General features: G+C 41.2%; 1 protein-coding gene across 5 annotated transcripts in view; it reads right to left on the bottom strand.

Annotated features, from left to right (window-relative positions):
* The window catches only part of RUNX2 (RUNX family transcription factor 2), a 211331-nt gene that overhangs the window by 95163 nt on the left and 97527 nt on the right, over positions 1-18641 (bottom strand). For all 5 annotated transcript variants that reach the window (XM_038397368.1, XM_043510130.1, XM_038397365.2 and 2 more), the window contains one exon: positions 16828-16932. In XM_038397368.1, coding sequence (XP_038253296.1) covers positions 16828-16932 — 105 coding nt within the window. The remainder of the gene's footprint in view (positions 1-16827; positions 16933-18641) is intronic.

Here is an 18641-nt window from a genome sequence, read left to right as displayed (position 1 = left end):
GACTGGCTTAGCTCTGAGAGCTAGTGAGTAGCTCCACTCGTCTCCTGCCCACTCACTCCTGTGTACCTGGACTCAAATTCCAAGTAGCCTGTGTAAAGGGAGTTCTTACTTCCCAGTGCAGGTATGTAGTCCATGTGGAATTTAAACAGTGCATAGGTCTTATGCTGGCTCTCTGCACAGGGGTGAATGCCAGACAAACATACCAATGTTTTAATGATTTCTGTAAGTTAAAATGCAAACCACTTTGTTTGAGTTTGAAGATTAAAATATTTGCCTGCAATGTTTTGAGCCCAAATAACAGAATCGTGCTCCCGTACAAGAATCAGAACATGAGAATGACTAAAAAACCAACCATGTGATGGGCTGAGTTCTATTGTCTAATGGGAGCAAAATGCAAAAACTAACAAAAGCAGATAAATAAAAGCTAGATTTTTAAAGTTCTTTCCATTGAAGAAATGAAGGTGTGGTTGGTAGCAGGAAAGGACATTACTGTTGACACTGTCAACATTTTGACTTTCTTTGCAACATAAAAACAACAAATCAATCCTCTCCTAATGGAAAATGACAAAATCACAAGGGAAAGAACTCCCTGCCTCACTCACATATTAATTCTTAATTTTATTTTAATACTAAAAAGTATGGAGAATCCAAAAAAGCTATAAAATCACTTTGACATGGAGAATAGCCCCTTAATTCTGCATTTCATTGCTTTTGTTGTTTCTTCCAACTCTTGGGGGGAGCATTTTTTGAAGCCCTTCCTTTATTTTCAGGTGCAAAAGGTGTGTGCACAAACTAGGTAACTGTCTGTCTAGGAACCTACTCTGCAAGAGCACAAAAAGGAAGCTAGTTAAAGGAACTCCTAGGGTCACATTTTTATTATGTACAAAGTTTATGGATTTTAGGTCTGATCCGGAATTCCTTGCACCTCTAAAGCTTGCACTGACTTCAACGGAAGTTTTGCATGTGTAAGGAGTATAGGATTGGACCTGCAATATAAATGCTTCCTCACCGGGCCCATATCTTTCCATTTCATTGCTAGATCTGTTGGAAAACACTGATTTTTAATTTTTGGTTAGAATGTTGTGGTTTTTTTTCAAATGAATTGTAAATTCTGATTGGTAAAAGGGACTTGCTCTGGCTTCCCTCTCCTTCAGTTCAGATACAGAAGCTGTCTTGCCTTTGAAAAGATATACTTGCCAAGGACCATATCCTTAATGAAGTTCCAGATGGTTATGACTTCAGTCATACATTCTAGCCAGTCGTCTCAAGGCTCGGGTTAAACAAGCAGTTTTGTTCCTTTCTTACATAAGCACCGAAAGACAATACTATACTTGAGTGCATAAAAATATTTTAACTGGTGATGATTTCCAGACAAAATTAACTTGCAGTTGATGCCCACTTGCTTAAATTTCATTCATCTCGGTTCAAACTAATTGCTTAAAAGGAGAAACATTTCCTTTTATACACACTTTGGTTTCAACCTCCAAAACCATTGCTAGAAATTAGTCTTAACCACCCCGTTGTCTGCCTCAGAAACCAAGCTCAAATCCCTCACTTTAATGACATCAATAACAAATACACAGTTTTAGACCCTATTGTGAACAGTGGCATACCAAGGACTATGTGTAGTTGTCATTTCATTAGTCACTAGAAAAACACCATTGAAACCAAAAAAAGCCTAACCATGACAAATTATTCAACAGTTTAACCCGAGACATTAATGAGTGCTAAATAGCTTGTTTTCATGCTTGCAGAAGGAGATTTGTTTAAAATCCCACCCACCTCCACTGAAAGTCACTTGGCTACATAGCCGTATTCTTGTCAAGCTGATTTTCCTATTCCAGCTAATATGGAGGGTTGTGAATGTTTGTTGAAGGATGCCCTCTCTTTTTCTCTCACACAGAGGCAAAACATGCATCTTGCTTTCTTGCAAGACACACGTCTTGCTTTCTTGCTTTGTTGCAAATTCAAACAATGTGCCGACCTACAAATCGGCTGATTATACAGCTTCCTCTCCTCAAACTAAAAGCTTTCTGAACCAAAAGTGACCAATGAGGCCATTTCTCCTCCCTCCCCACCCCCCGAAAGTTAGACAATTCAGAATCAATTTCAGATGCATAAATATCAGATGCGCCTGATTCGCTCAATCAGGAGTAACTCAGAGGAGTTACACTAGTATAAAATTGGCGTGGGAAGAAAATCAAGCCGTATATGTTAATTCCACTTCCTCCAATCTTTTTGTCTGTTTTGCCATTTTTTTAAGCAACCTTTCCCACTACTGCCCACAATAGATAAGCCACATTTTAAAATATAGTTTGCGCTAACAGACTTGGCAGCTTTCAGTTTTTTTGAAAGTTGGACTGAAGTTAGTAGAGTCCTTGTTGCCTGTTTGCTAAGCCCTATCTGACAAGATGTTCACCTCCTGCAAATTGCCTGTGTCTCCTAGCCAGACTTCAGTGAGAGTTGAGGATGCTCAGCCACCCCCAGCCCCCGCCTTGCGATTTGGGCCCTAAGCAAATAACATGATTAGGAAAATTGGCAGTAGGATCCAGCTGTGGCCTCTCTCTTCTGAGGGGCAAGAAAAAAGGAGCTAATTTCTTCCCTCCTGAAGAGTGAAGGGGGGTGTTGGTCTCTCATATTCTTTAAACACCAAGGCTGTCTTAGTGCTCCACCCATTTTAACTTCTCCAGGCATTTTAACTTCCACCATTGTCAGTCTTGAGTACTTATAAGGCTATAGTAGATAATTACTGTAGTATTTGAGTACCTCACAATCTTCAGTGTAGTTTCCCTCACAACACCCCTGAATGGTGGGGAAGTGCTATTATTCCCATTTTACAGGTGGGGAACTGAGGTACAGAGAGAGACTAACAGTGGGATTTACAGAAGCACTTAGGCAGGGCCGTCCCTAGCGGAGTGCAGGGTCCAGGGTGGAAGTGATGGATACGTCTCTTCCGAGACTGACAGTGCCAGCCAATTGTACTGGCCTGCAGCGCCCCCCAAAGCATGGGGCCCGGAGGAGGGGCAGGGGGAGGGCAGGCTGGAAGCGATGGATTTGTCTCTTCCAGGACCAACTGTGACAGCCAATTGCACTGGCCTGCGAGGCTCCCCAAAGCGTGGGGCCCAATTTGCCCAAGGGATGACTCTGCACTTAGGTGCTTTTGAAAAACCTCACTATAAGTGACTTGTCCAAGGTCATACAGGAAACCTATGGCAGAGTACAGACTTGAGAGACCCACATTCAAGTCCCAGACTAGTGCCATGGACTTTGGGGCAGAACTCCCTTCAACTTAAATTCCTGAAATGTGAATTAGTTAAAAAAAAAAACCAACTAAACAACAACAACATAACTTGAAGTGTTTTGTTCCCTTTAAGAAGAAACACTTAACCAGACAGCTCTGCTATAATGTTCCAATGGCACTAACTCTGCGTTTTGCTACATAAAGGGAAAAATGTCATTCAAACAAGGCATGAGTAGAGCTCCAAAACAGGAGCAGTCTCAGAAACACACTCCAAAAACCTGTGCTGAGTTCCAATATAAAACTCTTTTTCAGTCCATATGGGAGAGCTCAAACATTTACTGGGCTACACTTGAAGGGTCTGGCTTTTCTTTTAATTAAATTTATATGGGAAAAAATCATCTTATTTTGACCTGATGGGTTTTTATGTCAAAGCTTCTTTTACCAAAACCTAACTTTTGGACCAAATTTCACTTGATAGTATCCCATTTAAAGAGAAAAACAGTAACTGTAAAATTATTCCATACTGCATACGTGCGCAAAAACCTAATCACTCCCCAAATTCAAGTACTTATAAAAATATGAAGCCGTCTAATCATTTTAAATTATGCTGCACAGTGAGCTTAAATTTTGCAAGTGTTTTGCCTTTTCTTTTTTTTTTTTTTTAAATAAACCCTATAGTTTGGAAGTTTTTCAATTTGGATTTTGGGATAATGGTTCAGGACACAATGAACTAATTTTAAAATGTAAACGTAAAAAAAATAGTACCAGTGAGTGACAAATTAGAGAGAATAGAAATTATTTCAGAATACATTGCCTTCCACTGCTTATACAGTGAGGCTTCTCTGGGTCAGCCTTTTTTGGCAATGAAAGACAATAAAAATACATACTCTAAACTCTCTTGGTAAAGCTACTGTGTCTGACATAACACTAGCTCAGAGGCACAGAGAGGTTACTGAACCTTGGCTCCCAGCTACATTAATCCCAATTATAATCATTCTCATGACAACACTTTTTTAACCTCTCAAACTCCCTGGCTCCCAAGAATAGTAACGCAATAAGGGGAAAGAAGAGAAATGGGGAAGGGCTTCTTTTAAAACTGTAGGAGTGAGGCGAATAAAACCGTCTCCATAGGTGCCTTTTGACCGGCTCTAATCGAGTTCTCCCTTTCAAGTGGTTTGTTAAATGTAGAAAAGACATGATTTATAAAATGATCAGTACTTTTGTGAATTATAAGCTTGCACTCTGCAGCGTTGCACCATGAACTGGTTTAAGCCAGCTCCTGTGGAGGATTCCCCATCTCCCCCTCTAACTAACGTAAGGGGACCCATCACACACACACACACACACACACACACATGGGCTACCTGGACCAGGGGTCTCAGCATGCATGGTTAGGTAATGGGTGCTGTGTGCAAGTTTACACCCCTCCACCCCTAAGCAGATGGGCAGGGAACAGATGGAGCCTGACCACCAGCCATCAGTGCTGAGCTGTAGAAGGGGTTTTAATTTGCTGCTTGGCTTAGGCCAGAGTGATTTACTGCCCCACTGAAGCAAGGAGAGAATTGTGGGCCCCTAAGACACCCAACTTGAATCCAGAGTTTGCCCACCCCAAGTTGGGGCGGGGGGGCTCTTTGGATCCAGGATGCTGGCTCAGTGTCAACTGAGACTGAGCTGCCCCACATCTGTCAGTTCATACCCAATGCTGAATGTTACTTGGCACAGATTTTTTCTTCGGTGTCTGTGTTTGTTGTTTCTAAACCTAAGTTTTTTTTTTTAAAACCCCTGTTCAGAAGCACACAAAAACTGACACCACTGTACACACTGGCCCTTTCAGAGCCACAGCAGTGAACCATGTATCCAGGTCTGCTAGGAGTGTGAATGACTGACCCCACGCTCTGCATAATGGGAGCTTTGGAACTGTTATGGTCTGTTGCACAAATCTTTCTTGGCTCGCGTAATGCATATATTATGGCCTGCAATGTCTGTGTGGATCGTACCAATGCAACTGAAACACACGCACACCAAATTACTCTGAAGAGGCTGAGGGAGGGAGGGTGGAGCCCTGCTAAATGGTGGTGCCTGGAGAATTATACCTGTCTAAATTGTAATGCCTGCAGAGGCCCTGCAGTATGCAATGGCCCTTGTTTAATCTCTTATGAAGGTTGCAGCCATGTCCTCTGCCCACCCTTGTGTACAGCTACCTTCCTGTGTGGGTGAATGGGGAGAAGGGATTTCTCAGCATACCATTCTGTTATAAAGCAGAAGCCTGATCCTGTCCCCAATGAAGTCAATGGCGGAAATCCTACAGACTACCCAGGGAGCAAGCCTGCTCCTGAAACCATTTCTTATGCAGAATGCCCTCTGAGGTCAATGGAGTATTTTAAGTGCAAATCGATAACAAGATAAGTAAAATATATTACCAGCAGCAGTAGTAGCACTGCCTATCATTAAGGTTGCCAGACACTTTGCATTAGAAAACCTTGTTTTCAGTTGCTTATAACTTTGCCAAAACTCAACCATTTGGGCTCAAATTTTCCATGCTGGGTGTCTGCCTCAGGCTGCATTATTTATTAGTTTACTTTAATTTCAGCCAAAGTGCTTCAACCATTTCTGAGAACAAGGCTAGGGGAAAAATGTTAAAAATCCTGGTGATTTTGTTGAACAGCTCTAGCATCCCCATGCTTCGGAGCAGGGATTTGAAATTTGGCAGGTGGTGACCTTAGTATCAGATATGTTGCTTTTGCTGTCCCCATGTAAATCCACACAAATTTGGCCAAGTTACAAGCCTCTGAAAAATTGCCGTTTGCACATGCTCAATGAAGACTCAGATTTTAGCAGCTAAAATCTTTGAAGATTCCATCCTCCCTGAGCATGCTGTAGTCTGGGCTGAGCAGGACTCTCCCTGCAATTCCCTCTCTGGGCTGCTGCGGGCTGGGCTGGTTCGAGCTCCAGACACCAGACCTGAGAGCAAGATGACTGTCTCTCCTGTGCTCTCAATGACACTCCTCTACCACCACCACCCGCCCACTCTCCTGCTGGGCCCAGATCACTTGGTCTGATGTGATGGAGTTAAAGGCGTCAACCCTGCTGATGGCCTTTCGCAGGGATCGGCAACCTTTGGCACGCAGCCCGTCAGGGAAATCTGCTGGCGGGCCGGGACGGTTTGTTTACCTGCAACGTCTGCAGGTTCGGCCGATCGCAGCTCCCACTGGCTGCAGTTCGCCGTTCCAGGCTAATGGGGGCTGTGGGAAGTGGCACATCCCTCGGCCCACAGCACTTCCTGCAGCCCCCTTTGGCTGGGGACGGCAAACTGCGGCCAGTGGGAACTGGGATCAGCCGAACCTGGAGACGCTGTAGGTAAACAAACTGTCCCGGCCCACCAGTGGATTTCCCTGATGTGCTGGGTGCCAAAGGTTGCCAATCCCTGGCCTATATGGCTGTAAATATGATGTCACATGATGGAATTTCTGTTTTTTTCAGTTTGCCTTTTTAAAAAACCTAGGCAACTGCACACAAACTATGTTCAAATAATATTAAAGTGGCAAAGTCAAGAACTCAAAAGTTAGGAAATACCATAATTAACCTTGCCTTTCCAACTTAAATTTGCCCTGTATGTGCTGTGCATTATGATACAAACTTTAGTGACATGATCAACGTACTATTTTTCTAATGGACCTTTGCCTCATTCAGTGCACAGGATGGATCTGCTTTGGAGATTGTGTCGAATCAGGGCTGTACAGTAAAGGAGACTGTTGTCTGTAAGAGCTCTGCTTTATTTGCTGCAGAAGCTGGAAGATGTACAGTGAATATGGCAGGGGATTGCAGGACGAGGTTTCATTGTTAAGACAGTCGAACATTGCCCTGGATAACTGGATTCCACTTCTACTTCTGGCACAAAGTTTCTGTGGGATGTTAGTCAAGCTGCTTAAACCAAACTTTTCGCAGGTGGCCACTAACTGTTCCTCATTTTCTGCGTACGTAACTTGAGACCCTGGACTTTGATTTGCAGAAGTGCTGAGCAATCACAGCTGCAGCTGAAGTCAATGGCAGCTGTGCTTTGAACATATAAAGTGCTATATAATGTTAAGTACTCTCAAAAATCAGGTCCTAGACATCTCAAATTAGGCACCCAAAATTATGGATATTTTTGACCGTAGTCTCAGTGTGTCATTTCCACATCTGTAAAATGAGGATAATAATATCGCCTTATCCCAGAAGGGTTTTTTGAAAATTAATTTATTAATATTTGTGAAACACTCAGATGTTATAGAGATGAGTGCCAGAGAAAGCCCAGAGGGAAGGAAATAATTCTGTCTCCAGAGTAGGGTTTAAATAGTATGCAGTAAATAAGGCACGGGGCCACACTTTGTTCTATGAAGATAAAACAAAATATTGAATGGCTGCTCATTAAGTGAGCATCATTCATTCTCTGTACTTAATGAGGGAGGGGTCGTATGGAAAAAGTAGTATGTGATCATGTAATTAAAGACTGTATCATACTGCATATACACAAGCGGATAATATTGAAGCTGCACAGGCAACCTTAATTCTGGCATTTCCTCATTTTTGAGTGCTTGACTTTGCAACCTGAATAATGTTCTTTTAACATATTTTTTTGTATGTAATATACATTTAAAGTGTACATTAAAGCTCAGAAATCTGTCCACTTACTCAGTAATATCTGTCTCTTAGATGTCACAACCTTCCAAAAGGAGAGACTAACTGTTTCATCAAGTACTCATGGAATGGTAGAACACACGATTTAATGAGTGTGAGCTATTTGGAAGAAATTATATTCTTAACCTGGTGCGACAAAAAACCTCAGTACATAGCCATTAAGGGTAACATTTTCAATAAGTGACTTGGGAGCCTAAGTCTCATTTTCATTGTGATGCTTTTGAAAATGTTATCCTTGTCTTTTAAAATGACTCTTGTTTTGACCGCCAAGCTCACGAGCTGAAACACACCATAACTTTACATTCATGGGTCTGTTTTTCAGCCTCCTGTGTGTCCAACACAGCCACTTGCAAGGGTGCTAATTTCATTATGGTGCTGGTTTTATGAACGAGTGTTTGATAACACACACACAAAAGTCCAAAAGCAAGCTGTCTCCGGAACATAATCCACAGAGCAGACATATGAGAGTCTGTCTAAAGCAATGAGTGTGAAAACAGAAAGTACATTATCCATATAGTCAACTTTTACACCAAGGAATGAAAATTATTGTAATTGATAAGGGAGGGTTTGCTCAATATCCTAGGAATTTCAACTCTGAAGCAATGATAAACTTTTGGATTTCAAATGCCTAAAATATACTTTTTCAATTCTCTAAACTTCTTATTTATTTGTAAGACGCTATTGCCTCCAAGCCCCAATCAAGATCTGGTCCTCACTATTGCTAGGTGCTGCAAAAACACAAAAGTAGATACAGTCTTTGCCATGAGAAGCACTTCCCTTTCCCTCTACGCACCTCATTAATTGTACATCCTAGCAAGAGGGGAGGTGTATTTTATCTCTAGCACTCCGTTTTTTAGTTACTTTTGTGTCACTTAAAAATATAGGACTGAATTTTCAAAAGAGACTATTTTGAGTACGTTTTTTTCTTTTTGCCCAATTTAAGATTTACTAAAGGGGCTTGATTTTAGAGAGTCTGCACTTTCAGAAAAATCAGCCTGCCCTTGAAAATTTAGGCCATAAATTATACGATATTGGAGCAGACAGTTTGTCCATCAAGTTTGGTATTGTATACTTCACACTACCTCTGGCAATGGCCTATCCTATGCATGGTGCTTCCCAGGAAACCTCCATTGGCTATACAATGTTGTTCATAGAGAAATAATTTCTTCCTGACCCTAGGGTTAGTTAAGTGATCTCCGGCCGCATGGGTCTGAGTTATCCCTGTATTTTAGCACCTTAAGTTACAAATGTCACTATGAGATTTATCCCGTTCTTTCTTAAATCCTACTGTACTATTTTATTTAGATGGTTATTGTCCTGTCTAGCTCAGAAAGACGATGTTACTAGCCTCTGAACTCTCACTGGTGGTGGTATTCAGGATCATTTCCACTACACTGTGGATACAAGGAGTTGGATAGGGCCCCAAGATTAAAAAAAAAGTAGCAAACTAATTAGTACCAGTTTACTGTGGTTGTGATTCTGACAGCCTTATTCATACTGAAGAGTCCCAATGAAATGAAAGGGGTGATGCGAAAAGTAAGGTGACTCAATGAAAGTACAGTTGGCAGAATCTGGCACTGCGTGACGAGGGACCTGGAGGCAGCAAAACCATTTGTGTTGGTGATGTTCAGTGAGAAGGGTGTACGTGGTGCTGTGAAACAAGTTACATGCCAGAGGCAAGGTGAGTGGGTAGTATGAATGTTTGACTAAGGAAGAAACAGGTAAAATATGCTGATGCAGGACAGCAACACAAACCTTGAAAGCATTTCCAAAAGCTTGGTGCTAGTGGTAGACCCTAAAGCAAGCCTACAATATGCAGTTGGCATCAATACAATGAAGAATGATATTCTTTTCTGATCTTGCAGCTGCTGTAGGCACAACCAGCTTTTTTTTTTTTAAAGCAGAAGGCATGTGATTTCTTTTTATTGCTAGATTTTGTTCTTCCTTCCTTGGACGAATATCCACACTGCTAACATAAGGGAAAATCCCACTCACCATATGTATTTGGGGTCTCAGATGCACAAAAGCAGCTGAGTTAGCATGGAAAACAGAAATGGCCTCAATTTTATATTATTGTTGGAAAAGAAAGTGAGGACATTGACACAGTACTAACCCCCCCCCCTCCACTTGCTCTTCAAGCCATATTGTCTATAACAATCACAGTGTATTATCATCTTTCCATACTTTCGGCTGCTTGTGTATTGCTACAATGCTTTAGTGAGGTGGAGAACATTGTGGCCTGCAGCTAGGCCATCTCAGGTTTTGATCTCGACTTGGATGATAGACCTGCAAGAAGTGGTATTTGTGATTCATCTAAATCTATGATAGTAGTGGGGGCATCATCATTTTTCATCCGTAAAAGTATCTTCAGGGGTAGAGGCAAGCACGTGGGCGACACTGGTCAAGCTTGTGCAGCTGCTGCTTCTGCTATACCTGTTCTATGGACAAATAGGGGGCTTAAGTCTTCAGGCCTGTCAACCCAGAACCTTCCACCAGCACTAGAAACATGACACTAAAAAAAAAAGCCTGTGCATTATGTATTAATGAAAATACACGCAATGAACTCAAATGGCGACTTAAAGGAGTTGTGGTGAATGTTTTGTGATGGCTGCAAGCAGCCTTGCTTGTTATGAGTTACACACCCATATCAGGTTTCAGGGTGGTAGCTATGTTAGTTTGTATCAGCAGAAAGAACGAGGTGGGCTTTAGGCCATGAAAGCTTATGCTCAAATAAATTTGTTAGTCTCTAAGATGCCACAAGAACTCCCATATCAGAAACAAAGCTAACCCTTCAATGTCTATTATAATGCCATATCTCGATATGTACTTTAGTACAAGGTATTTAAACTAAACTAAGAGTCTTCCCAAGGCCTCTGAAACCAAATGGGAAAAATACATATTAATTGGGGAATGGAGAAATGTTCTTCAGTCCATCAGTTATATTAGGTTTCATGGAAAATGCATGACTGCAGAAGGTAAACCAGATGCAATGTGCTGAGTGAAACATGTCCCCCAATTTACATCATTAATGTATCTTAGAGAAACAAGGCCTGGCCTTGCAGTCCACTGAAGTCAGTGGGAGTTTTGCCATCCCCGTCAGAGGGTAGAAGACTGAGGTCATGTTACTTAAGACAGTGGCCCTCAACCAGGAGTCCGGGGCCTACTGAGGGGCTGCGATTAGGTTTCAAGGGGTCTGCCAAGCAGAATTAGTGTTAGACTGAGCCCACCACCTGGGGCTGAAGCAGAAGCCTGAGCAACTTAGCTTTGTGGGGCGCCCTGTGGTGTGGGACCCTGGGCAGTTGCCCTGCTTGCTACTCCTTAATACCAGCCCTGGCGTAGAAAACAGTTGCTGTGGAACAGGTAGGCCATGGAGTTTTTATAGTATGTGTGTGGGGATGGGGGAGCAGCTCAGAAAGAAAAAGGTTGCGAACCCCTGGCTTAAGAAACCCTGGGCCTGACCTGGAGAGGTTCTGAGCACCTGCAAATCCCAGAGCAATTAATGAACGGTGTGGGTGCTTTGCACCTTCAGGATCAGGCCCTAAGTGGTTTATGTTATATGGCAGGTTTCAGAGTAGCAGCCGTGTTAGTCTGTATTCGCAAAAAGAAAAGGAGTACTTGTGGCACCTTAGAGACTAACAAATTTATTAGAGCATAAGCTTTCGTGAGCTACAGCTCACTTCATCGGATGCATTTGGTCGAAAAAACAGAGGGGGGATTGATATACACACACAGATATTGTTTCATGTTCTCTGTGTGTGTATATCAATCCCCCCTCTGTTTTTTCCACCAAATGCATCCGATGAAGCTCACGAAAGCTTATGCTCTAATAAATTTGTTATATGGCAGATAGTCATGGTGTACGCACTTGTACAGCATAGCACAGCAGCACTGAACATTGCTAAGGCCATATGATCACATTCCAGCTCACATCTTATCGAATGGAACTGCTCATAACACAGACGTAAAGACCTATCAATGGCAGAAACAGTAACTTTCAAACCATGCCCCTGCTGGTCCTTATTTTGTTCTCATTTATAGTGGTAGAAATCCAGAGTAACCTAACTGATTTCAACAGAGTGAAAGAGATAGGAACCAGGCCCCGTTTTTCTAACCTCCACCAGGATGAGAATCCAGCTCCCTTTTTATAATATCTCAATGACCTCAGTGTTCATTTAAAATGAAAATTTCCTGACTATGCCAACATATTACCAAATTCATATTTAACCTGTGTTCATCTTCCAGAATACATATTGCTTAAAACATTTTTTTAAACAATGTTTAATATAAAATACAAGTATAAAGTGGAATCTGTGCGTATGTAAAATGTGCTCTTGTTCTGAAAGAGCACCTGGCACTACACAAACTAACCACAGTGGAAAAACATATTCAAATCAGTATATATTGGGTTAAGAAGGGGTTGTTGTAGCAGTCTTTGAAAGCAAGCCAGGGAATATTCGAAATAGGGGACACACTGCATGTTTTAACTGCTGTGATAATTCTGCATAAAGAGATGTGAAGGATCCAGCTCCTTGCCGTAGCATGCCATGTATCACTGAATAAAATTACTGCCATGCAGTCTGTTAGTGAAGGAATGCGTAAACAGGCAATGTAGCCTTGCATCAGTTCCACAAAATGTTGCACAACACAAATGCCTCTCGATGTGTCATTTCCTGCTTGGCCACCAGCCCAGCTCCTGACAGTCAGTCAAAAATAAAAAAAAATAAAAAAAAATGAGAGATTTAAAGCTGTTCTACTCTAAAGCACATTCCACCAACCCCAGACTTACCCCTCCACCCCCACTCCTTGGAAGAAAAGAGAGAGAACTTCCTAAAAGCTGTTATGGTTCTAAGTCTAAGAATCTCAAAAATCTCAATCACTGCTCTGCATTTTATAAGCCAGTTGGCCAAACAGTTAATACCCAGACTGACCAGCTCCTCTTGCTAGTTTTTGCTTGTCTTTTGTAGAGCATACAGACAAAAAGACAATGTTTGCTCATACCTTTCATTACATGTGTACCTCACAGGCTTCAGCTGCACATAAATATTCTGCAAGTAAGTGTAATGAAAGCAGAGTTTTTCTCCTACCAATTAATATATGCCGAAAGCAGGGCTGATGTTAGGGGGTAGCAAGTAGGGTAATTGCCTGGCTCCACGCTGCAGGGGGCCCCATGTGACAGGGTTCAAACTTTGGCTTTAGCCTCTCATAGCAGGGTTCGGGCTTCAGCTTCAGAAAAGTTGCAGAAATCCAATGTGTGAGCAGGTAAGAGAGACGGGGTGGGGGCCTACTCCTTAGTTTTTGCCCTGGGCCCCAGCAAGTCTAACACCATCCCTGGCTGAAAGCTCAAAACTTCACGTCCATTTGAATGGATCACAAAATGTAGTCTAGCCGTTTGGAGACTACATTTTATAAGGCCGGTACATTAAAGACAGGGGCGGTTACATAACAGGATATGTCAGGTATTTGAGAAGGCACAAATTTGTCCCCAAGATCCCTGCTCCATCCACTCTCCAGATTCTATTACCCTACATGCCATGCTCCATCCTAATCCAACACAAAGATTGAGCAGCAGTGTAGAATTCCCTGAACTGCATTCTGGCTAACTCTGAGTTAACTAGTCAAAAAACACCTCTTTCCTACAAAGAGACACAGGAAGAGGTTCACCTTTCCCCCATGTAAAAATGGGCAGCTTTTACCAGTTCACTTTCTAGACTCAATCTAACAAGGCAACCTGACACAATTGTCTTAAAATATTTTAAAATAATAACAAAGCAGAGCGAGGTGAAAGCAGCAAGCTTCTACAAGCAGATGTTTAATACAACTAGACAGAGCTAATATTAAGAGCTTGACTTTCCAAACTGCTGAGCCTCCAAAGCTCCAACTGAAGTCACCAGGTGCTGTGAGTGTTCAGCACCCCTTCAGGTCAGGCTCTAAATGATTGCAATATCTGTCAGGGTATTCTGCTGCTCATACTGCTTCTGGAAAACATACAGTGTTTGTTCTCTCGAATCAATTTGCCAACAGAAGGTCAAAGTGCCTTGCCTATAAACACGCCTTACAAATTCAGGATCTAAAGCATGAAGTCATGTCTTAAGATGATAAGCTGGCAACCCAAGTAAATGACATTCTGTAAAGATGTGCATAATTTTATGTTTACGCTACTTAGGATGAAGGTTCTAATAAGTCATCAGTTGTGTTCCTTTAAAGGGAAGTTTTATAACTGAGATGAATCACAACTGCAAAAGATCAAAGTTAAAAAACATCAATGATGCCATGGGGTACTTTTTAATCTTGTAATGAATGATGATCATGTGCTCTTATGAAGTTGGTCCAACTGCCAATGCCAGATGTGTATATTAAGAAAAGAAGTTGTTTGTGATGTGACAGCCCTGGTTTAGCCGCCAGAGAGAGGAAAAATAGGATAACATGCTTCAGACATTTGAGTGAAATGCAGGTCCTGGCAAAGAGGGGCACTGTTTGCTGATACATAACTCATTCAGAAAAATACATCTGCTATCAGAGCCCCTTATTGAACAGAAGTCATTATTGCCCCCAACCACCATAGTTTTCCTCATGCAAGGAAGGTGCCAAATGTGCTAATTTATTATATTGATTAATGCAATTACTAAAGAGCAGAAATTAGTTCAGGGATTCTCAGAAGAAAAACACTTCAGTGAAGCTTCTACATTAGAGTCCATTTTCCAGAGCCGCTCTCTTCCTAAAATTCACATCAATGACTCCCATTCAAAACAACTAGTGAGTCTCTAGCTCTTATGATCCCATATCTTATACATCAGTCCAAAACAACAGTGCTTGAACAAACCAACCAACTCTGAAGATGAGCATCACAAACCAGCCAAACAACATTCCAAACTTAAATTGGCCCTTCTTGGCCACATCTGACTGACTGGAAACTACATACATGTGGACTCCATCAAAACTACAGGAACTGATTTTCAGAGTTATTGAGCACACTTAAGAGTAGTAGATGCACATCACATCTGAATATCTGTCCCAAAGAGACGAGAGTAAAAAATTCAAGTTGGTCTTAATAGGATTTCTAAGATTTAGCCTGAGGTTTTTTTAATTGCTTATTGTGAGGGTGCAGACCCAGTCTAATTAGATTATTCCTTCCACAGTCTGTGCCATCCTTGCCTATTCAGATGCTACCCTCTATACACTCTTCTCCCTCCACCCCCAAACTCACACTGTCTCCTCTGCTTGGAGATATCCAATTTCATGGATGCATCAACACAAGGAAGCAGCCCCTAAATGGATTAGCCAAATTCATTCCTGATGTAACTAACTCCTTTAGCATTACACCAGGGACACATTTAGCCCGAAGTCTCCAAGCAGGTTAGACAGGGCCAGCTGTCACAGGTGAACACAGCATCTTTAGCAAGAACAGAAAATTTACCAAAAGAGAGTAGACAGACAAAACACTCTCTGCAATGAAAGCAGAAAACCTCCAACAAGAGCAGGCAGCACCAGAGGCATCTATGGAATGAAATGCATAAGAGCAGATGTGCTTGACTGTTCTCACTTGCTGATCGGGGGAAAATTATGCAGACGGGGGAGGTCTTATGTAAGGCAGAAGACATTTTAAACCGCTTCTCCCAATCATTGGGGAAGGACCTGCAAAATCAGCTGTATTGGCATGGGAGCCACTTCACTTGTGTACAACTCTACCTACCTGAACCTTTGCGGTATTTTAAGTAAAACTCCCTATAATCTCCTCAAAGGTCTAGTCTGAATTTGCTGATCAAAGATAAAACAATGAATTGAGATGCTTCCATTAGGAAATATTTTTAATGTGGTTATTCATCAAATAATCCTTAATCTCTACATATAATTTAAATACAGCTAGACCTGGTTAATCCCAATCAATTTGGAAACACTGTTTCTAGCTAGATTAAGAAAAAAAATCTAGGACTGGCTCCTCAGTGGTACCTGCATGATGCAAGATTGATTACCAGTTAAATCTGCCAGCCAGACAGATAAACCAAGATGAATTAACCAGGTCTGACTATTTATTAGTAGGAGCTATCTATAACAATTACTGGAATATAACCAAACACAACTGTCATAACAAGAAAGCCAGCAATTATTTCAAATAGATTTTTGATCATTAAGGCGTGTGCATGTTATAAAAGATACATGGGTGAGTGAAAGTCTGTTTTTTTAATCCTTAGCTCCCAGGATCTGTGGTAAGTACCCAGTTGAAAATGGACATTGTGCTAGGAAAATCCAATTTCAGGTGTGACGTGATTAACCAGAGGTCATTGGGCCAGATGCATTAAGTGTATGATGGCAAATTAAATCCTGAGCAAAGGAGGAGGCACCACTTTGTATTTCCACGCATCCACTGAGACTGATCCTGCATGGCACTGAGAGAGTCTGCTAACTTCTGAGTCTCCTCAGTTTGAAGTCAATGGAATTTGAGGGCACTCAGCACCTTGTTGGACTGGGTCCACTGTCCCAAAATCAAATGATACATGGAAACAGTAGGCCTGATTCTCATTAACACCAAGGCCCCTTTACACCATTCTGGCAGTATAAAGGACCGTTAGTGTAAATAAGAATCAGGCCCACTGTTTCTAATGTTCCCATATAATGCCTGAATGATGTAAAGGGGCCTTAGTGTACATGAAATCAGGCTCAATATTGCCCTACTTCATAAGAATTTAAGCACATGCTTAATTTCAAATGTATGAGTAGTGCCACTGAGGTCAATGGAACTACTCACATACTTCAGAGTTAAGCATGTGCTTAAGTATTTTGCTGAATGGGGATCTATGTTTCATAAAGAAATCTATTCCATCTATAAGACTCTATTAAACAAAATTAACATTTTACTTTTACAGACTCACATCAGCAGATATTAGAGCATAAAGAGGGAACATAGTACTTACTCCTTGGCTCTCTTGGTCCATCCACTGTAACCTTTATAGCTCTGTGGTATGTAGCAACTTGCGGGGGGTTCGTAAGGACAGTTATTGTTAAGGTAAAACTCTTCCCTACAGAGAGAACAAAAATAACAAATGAAGAATGACTATAACATGAAAACAGCTATATTCATGGGCAGTAAAGAATAAAAGGTGTTTACAGTTCTTCCCAATCACTTCCACAATCATGCAAATTAAAAACACAAACAAATCATAGGAGTTTTCTTCCCCTTCAGTTATATTCTAATATCAGTAATACCATCCAAGTGTTGACAATTTAAGATTTCTTATTTAATATTAGATTGTGACACAAGGATAGAACAAGAATAATTCACTACTGAGGATAAGCCAAATTCTGCTCCCATTTATATCATTGTAAATCCAAAGCAATTCAGTTAATTTAAATAGAGTTATTTAAGTTTTACTGTGGGGTGACAGAGAGCAGAATTTGTTCCTAATGTTATTTACTTCACATTGTTTTATCATTTTATTTGTTTGACTTTACTACAATAATATGAGGGAAAAAATATACATCCTCATGGGGGCCATTTAACATTTAGTGTCTCCGTCCTTAATCTGCCTATCATGGATATGATGCTGTCTTTGTTACTGGAGCAGATGTTTTTCTTTACATATACTCCATCTATTAAATCTTTAAATATCTATCCTCTGACAGTGAGAAATTGTTTTTGTATGTATAAAATATTTTCTATCACAAATCTGCATTTTAACTTTTCAGTGTTACATTTCATATAGACGTTGTACACGATGATCTGCAGCCTTTGGCACAATGAAGAACTAAATAAATAAACCAAAAGACTGGATCTCAGCATACATTCTCCCAAGACACTGGCCTCTGTTCTGCAGACTCACTGACAGTTGTAATCAGTCAGATATGCAACGGTTAGTCACGTCAGATAGTCAAAACTGCAAACTCTTTCAAGACAGGAAAAGGTGGGCGTACAACAGTGACTCAATAAAACAGTCAGCAATCTCAGGCCTTATTGCTCATTTAAGCTGCTACTTTACCAGAATCTTAAAACCCTTTTGTTGGGGGTTTTTTTTTTTTTTGGCCAGTGACTTTTTTTCCCTCTCGTTGAACTCTGAAGGCATTCAATCAAAACACAAATCTTAAACAATATGTAAGAGCGCAAAACTTAATGCAATCAATTCAAAGCCTAATAGAGAACAGGCTATATATAAAGCCTAATACAGAACAGGTCTTTGGCTGTCAAATCTAGTAATTGGTCTTTCTTTTCAAGCCAAGTCATACACTTTCAAAACCTGCCTGAGATACACATCATTTACTACCAAGCGTACAACTTCAGACGGTCTTGGCCACATTTTTCTAAGAGCAAGCAACAGAGAATGTTTCAAGAGAATAGAACTGTCATGTAGAGTAAAATAACTTTCCAGGTGGTACTGTGTTCCAGTTGCGCCCATTTTTCCAACAGACACAACTGAGAGTGAAGTCTGTGAGTTCCAGGCTCTGGCAGCAGGGATGAAAAACCAAAAAGGTCAAATTCTGGTAGCAAGCAGCAACGGGAGCATGTGGAAGAAGTTAGCTGCCCTCATCCTTGCTACTCTAGAAAAAGGTAGAGAGAGACCCTTCTGCAGGTCTCTCAAAACTGGCATTGCAGAGAAGAGAAACTATAGAGTAATAGCAGGAATTTAACCTATTGCTTACACAAAAATTCACCGGTGACATTTCACCCATTTGTCCAGGGGTGGCTACTGCTAACATCTATGGGAGTTTCCAAGTGCATCTACAGACAGAATTT

This window comes from Dermochelys coriacea, chromosome 3 (genome assembly GCF_009764565.3).
Source record: "Dermochelys coriacea isolate rDerCor1 chromosome 3, rDerCor1.pri.v4, whole genome shotgun sequence".
NCBI lineage: Eukaryota > Metazoa > Chordata > Testudines > Dermochelyidae > Dermochelys > Dermochelys coriacea.
The sequence above is the reverse complement of the archived record's forward strand: the minus strand, read 5'-3'. Positions and strand labels throughout refer to the sequence as shown.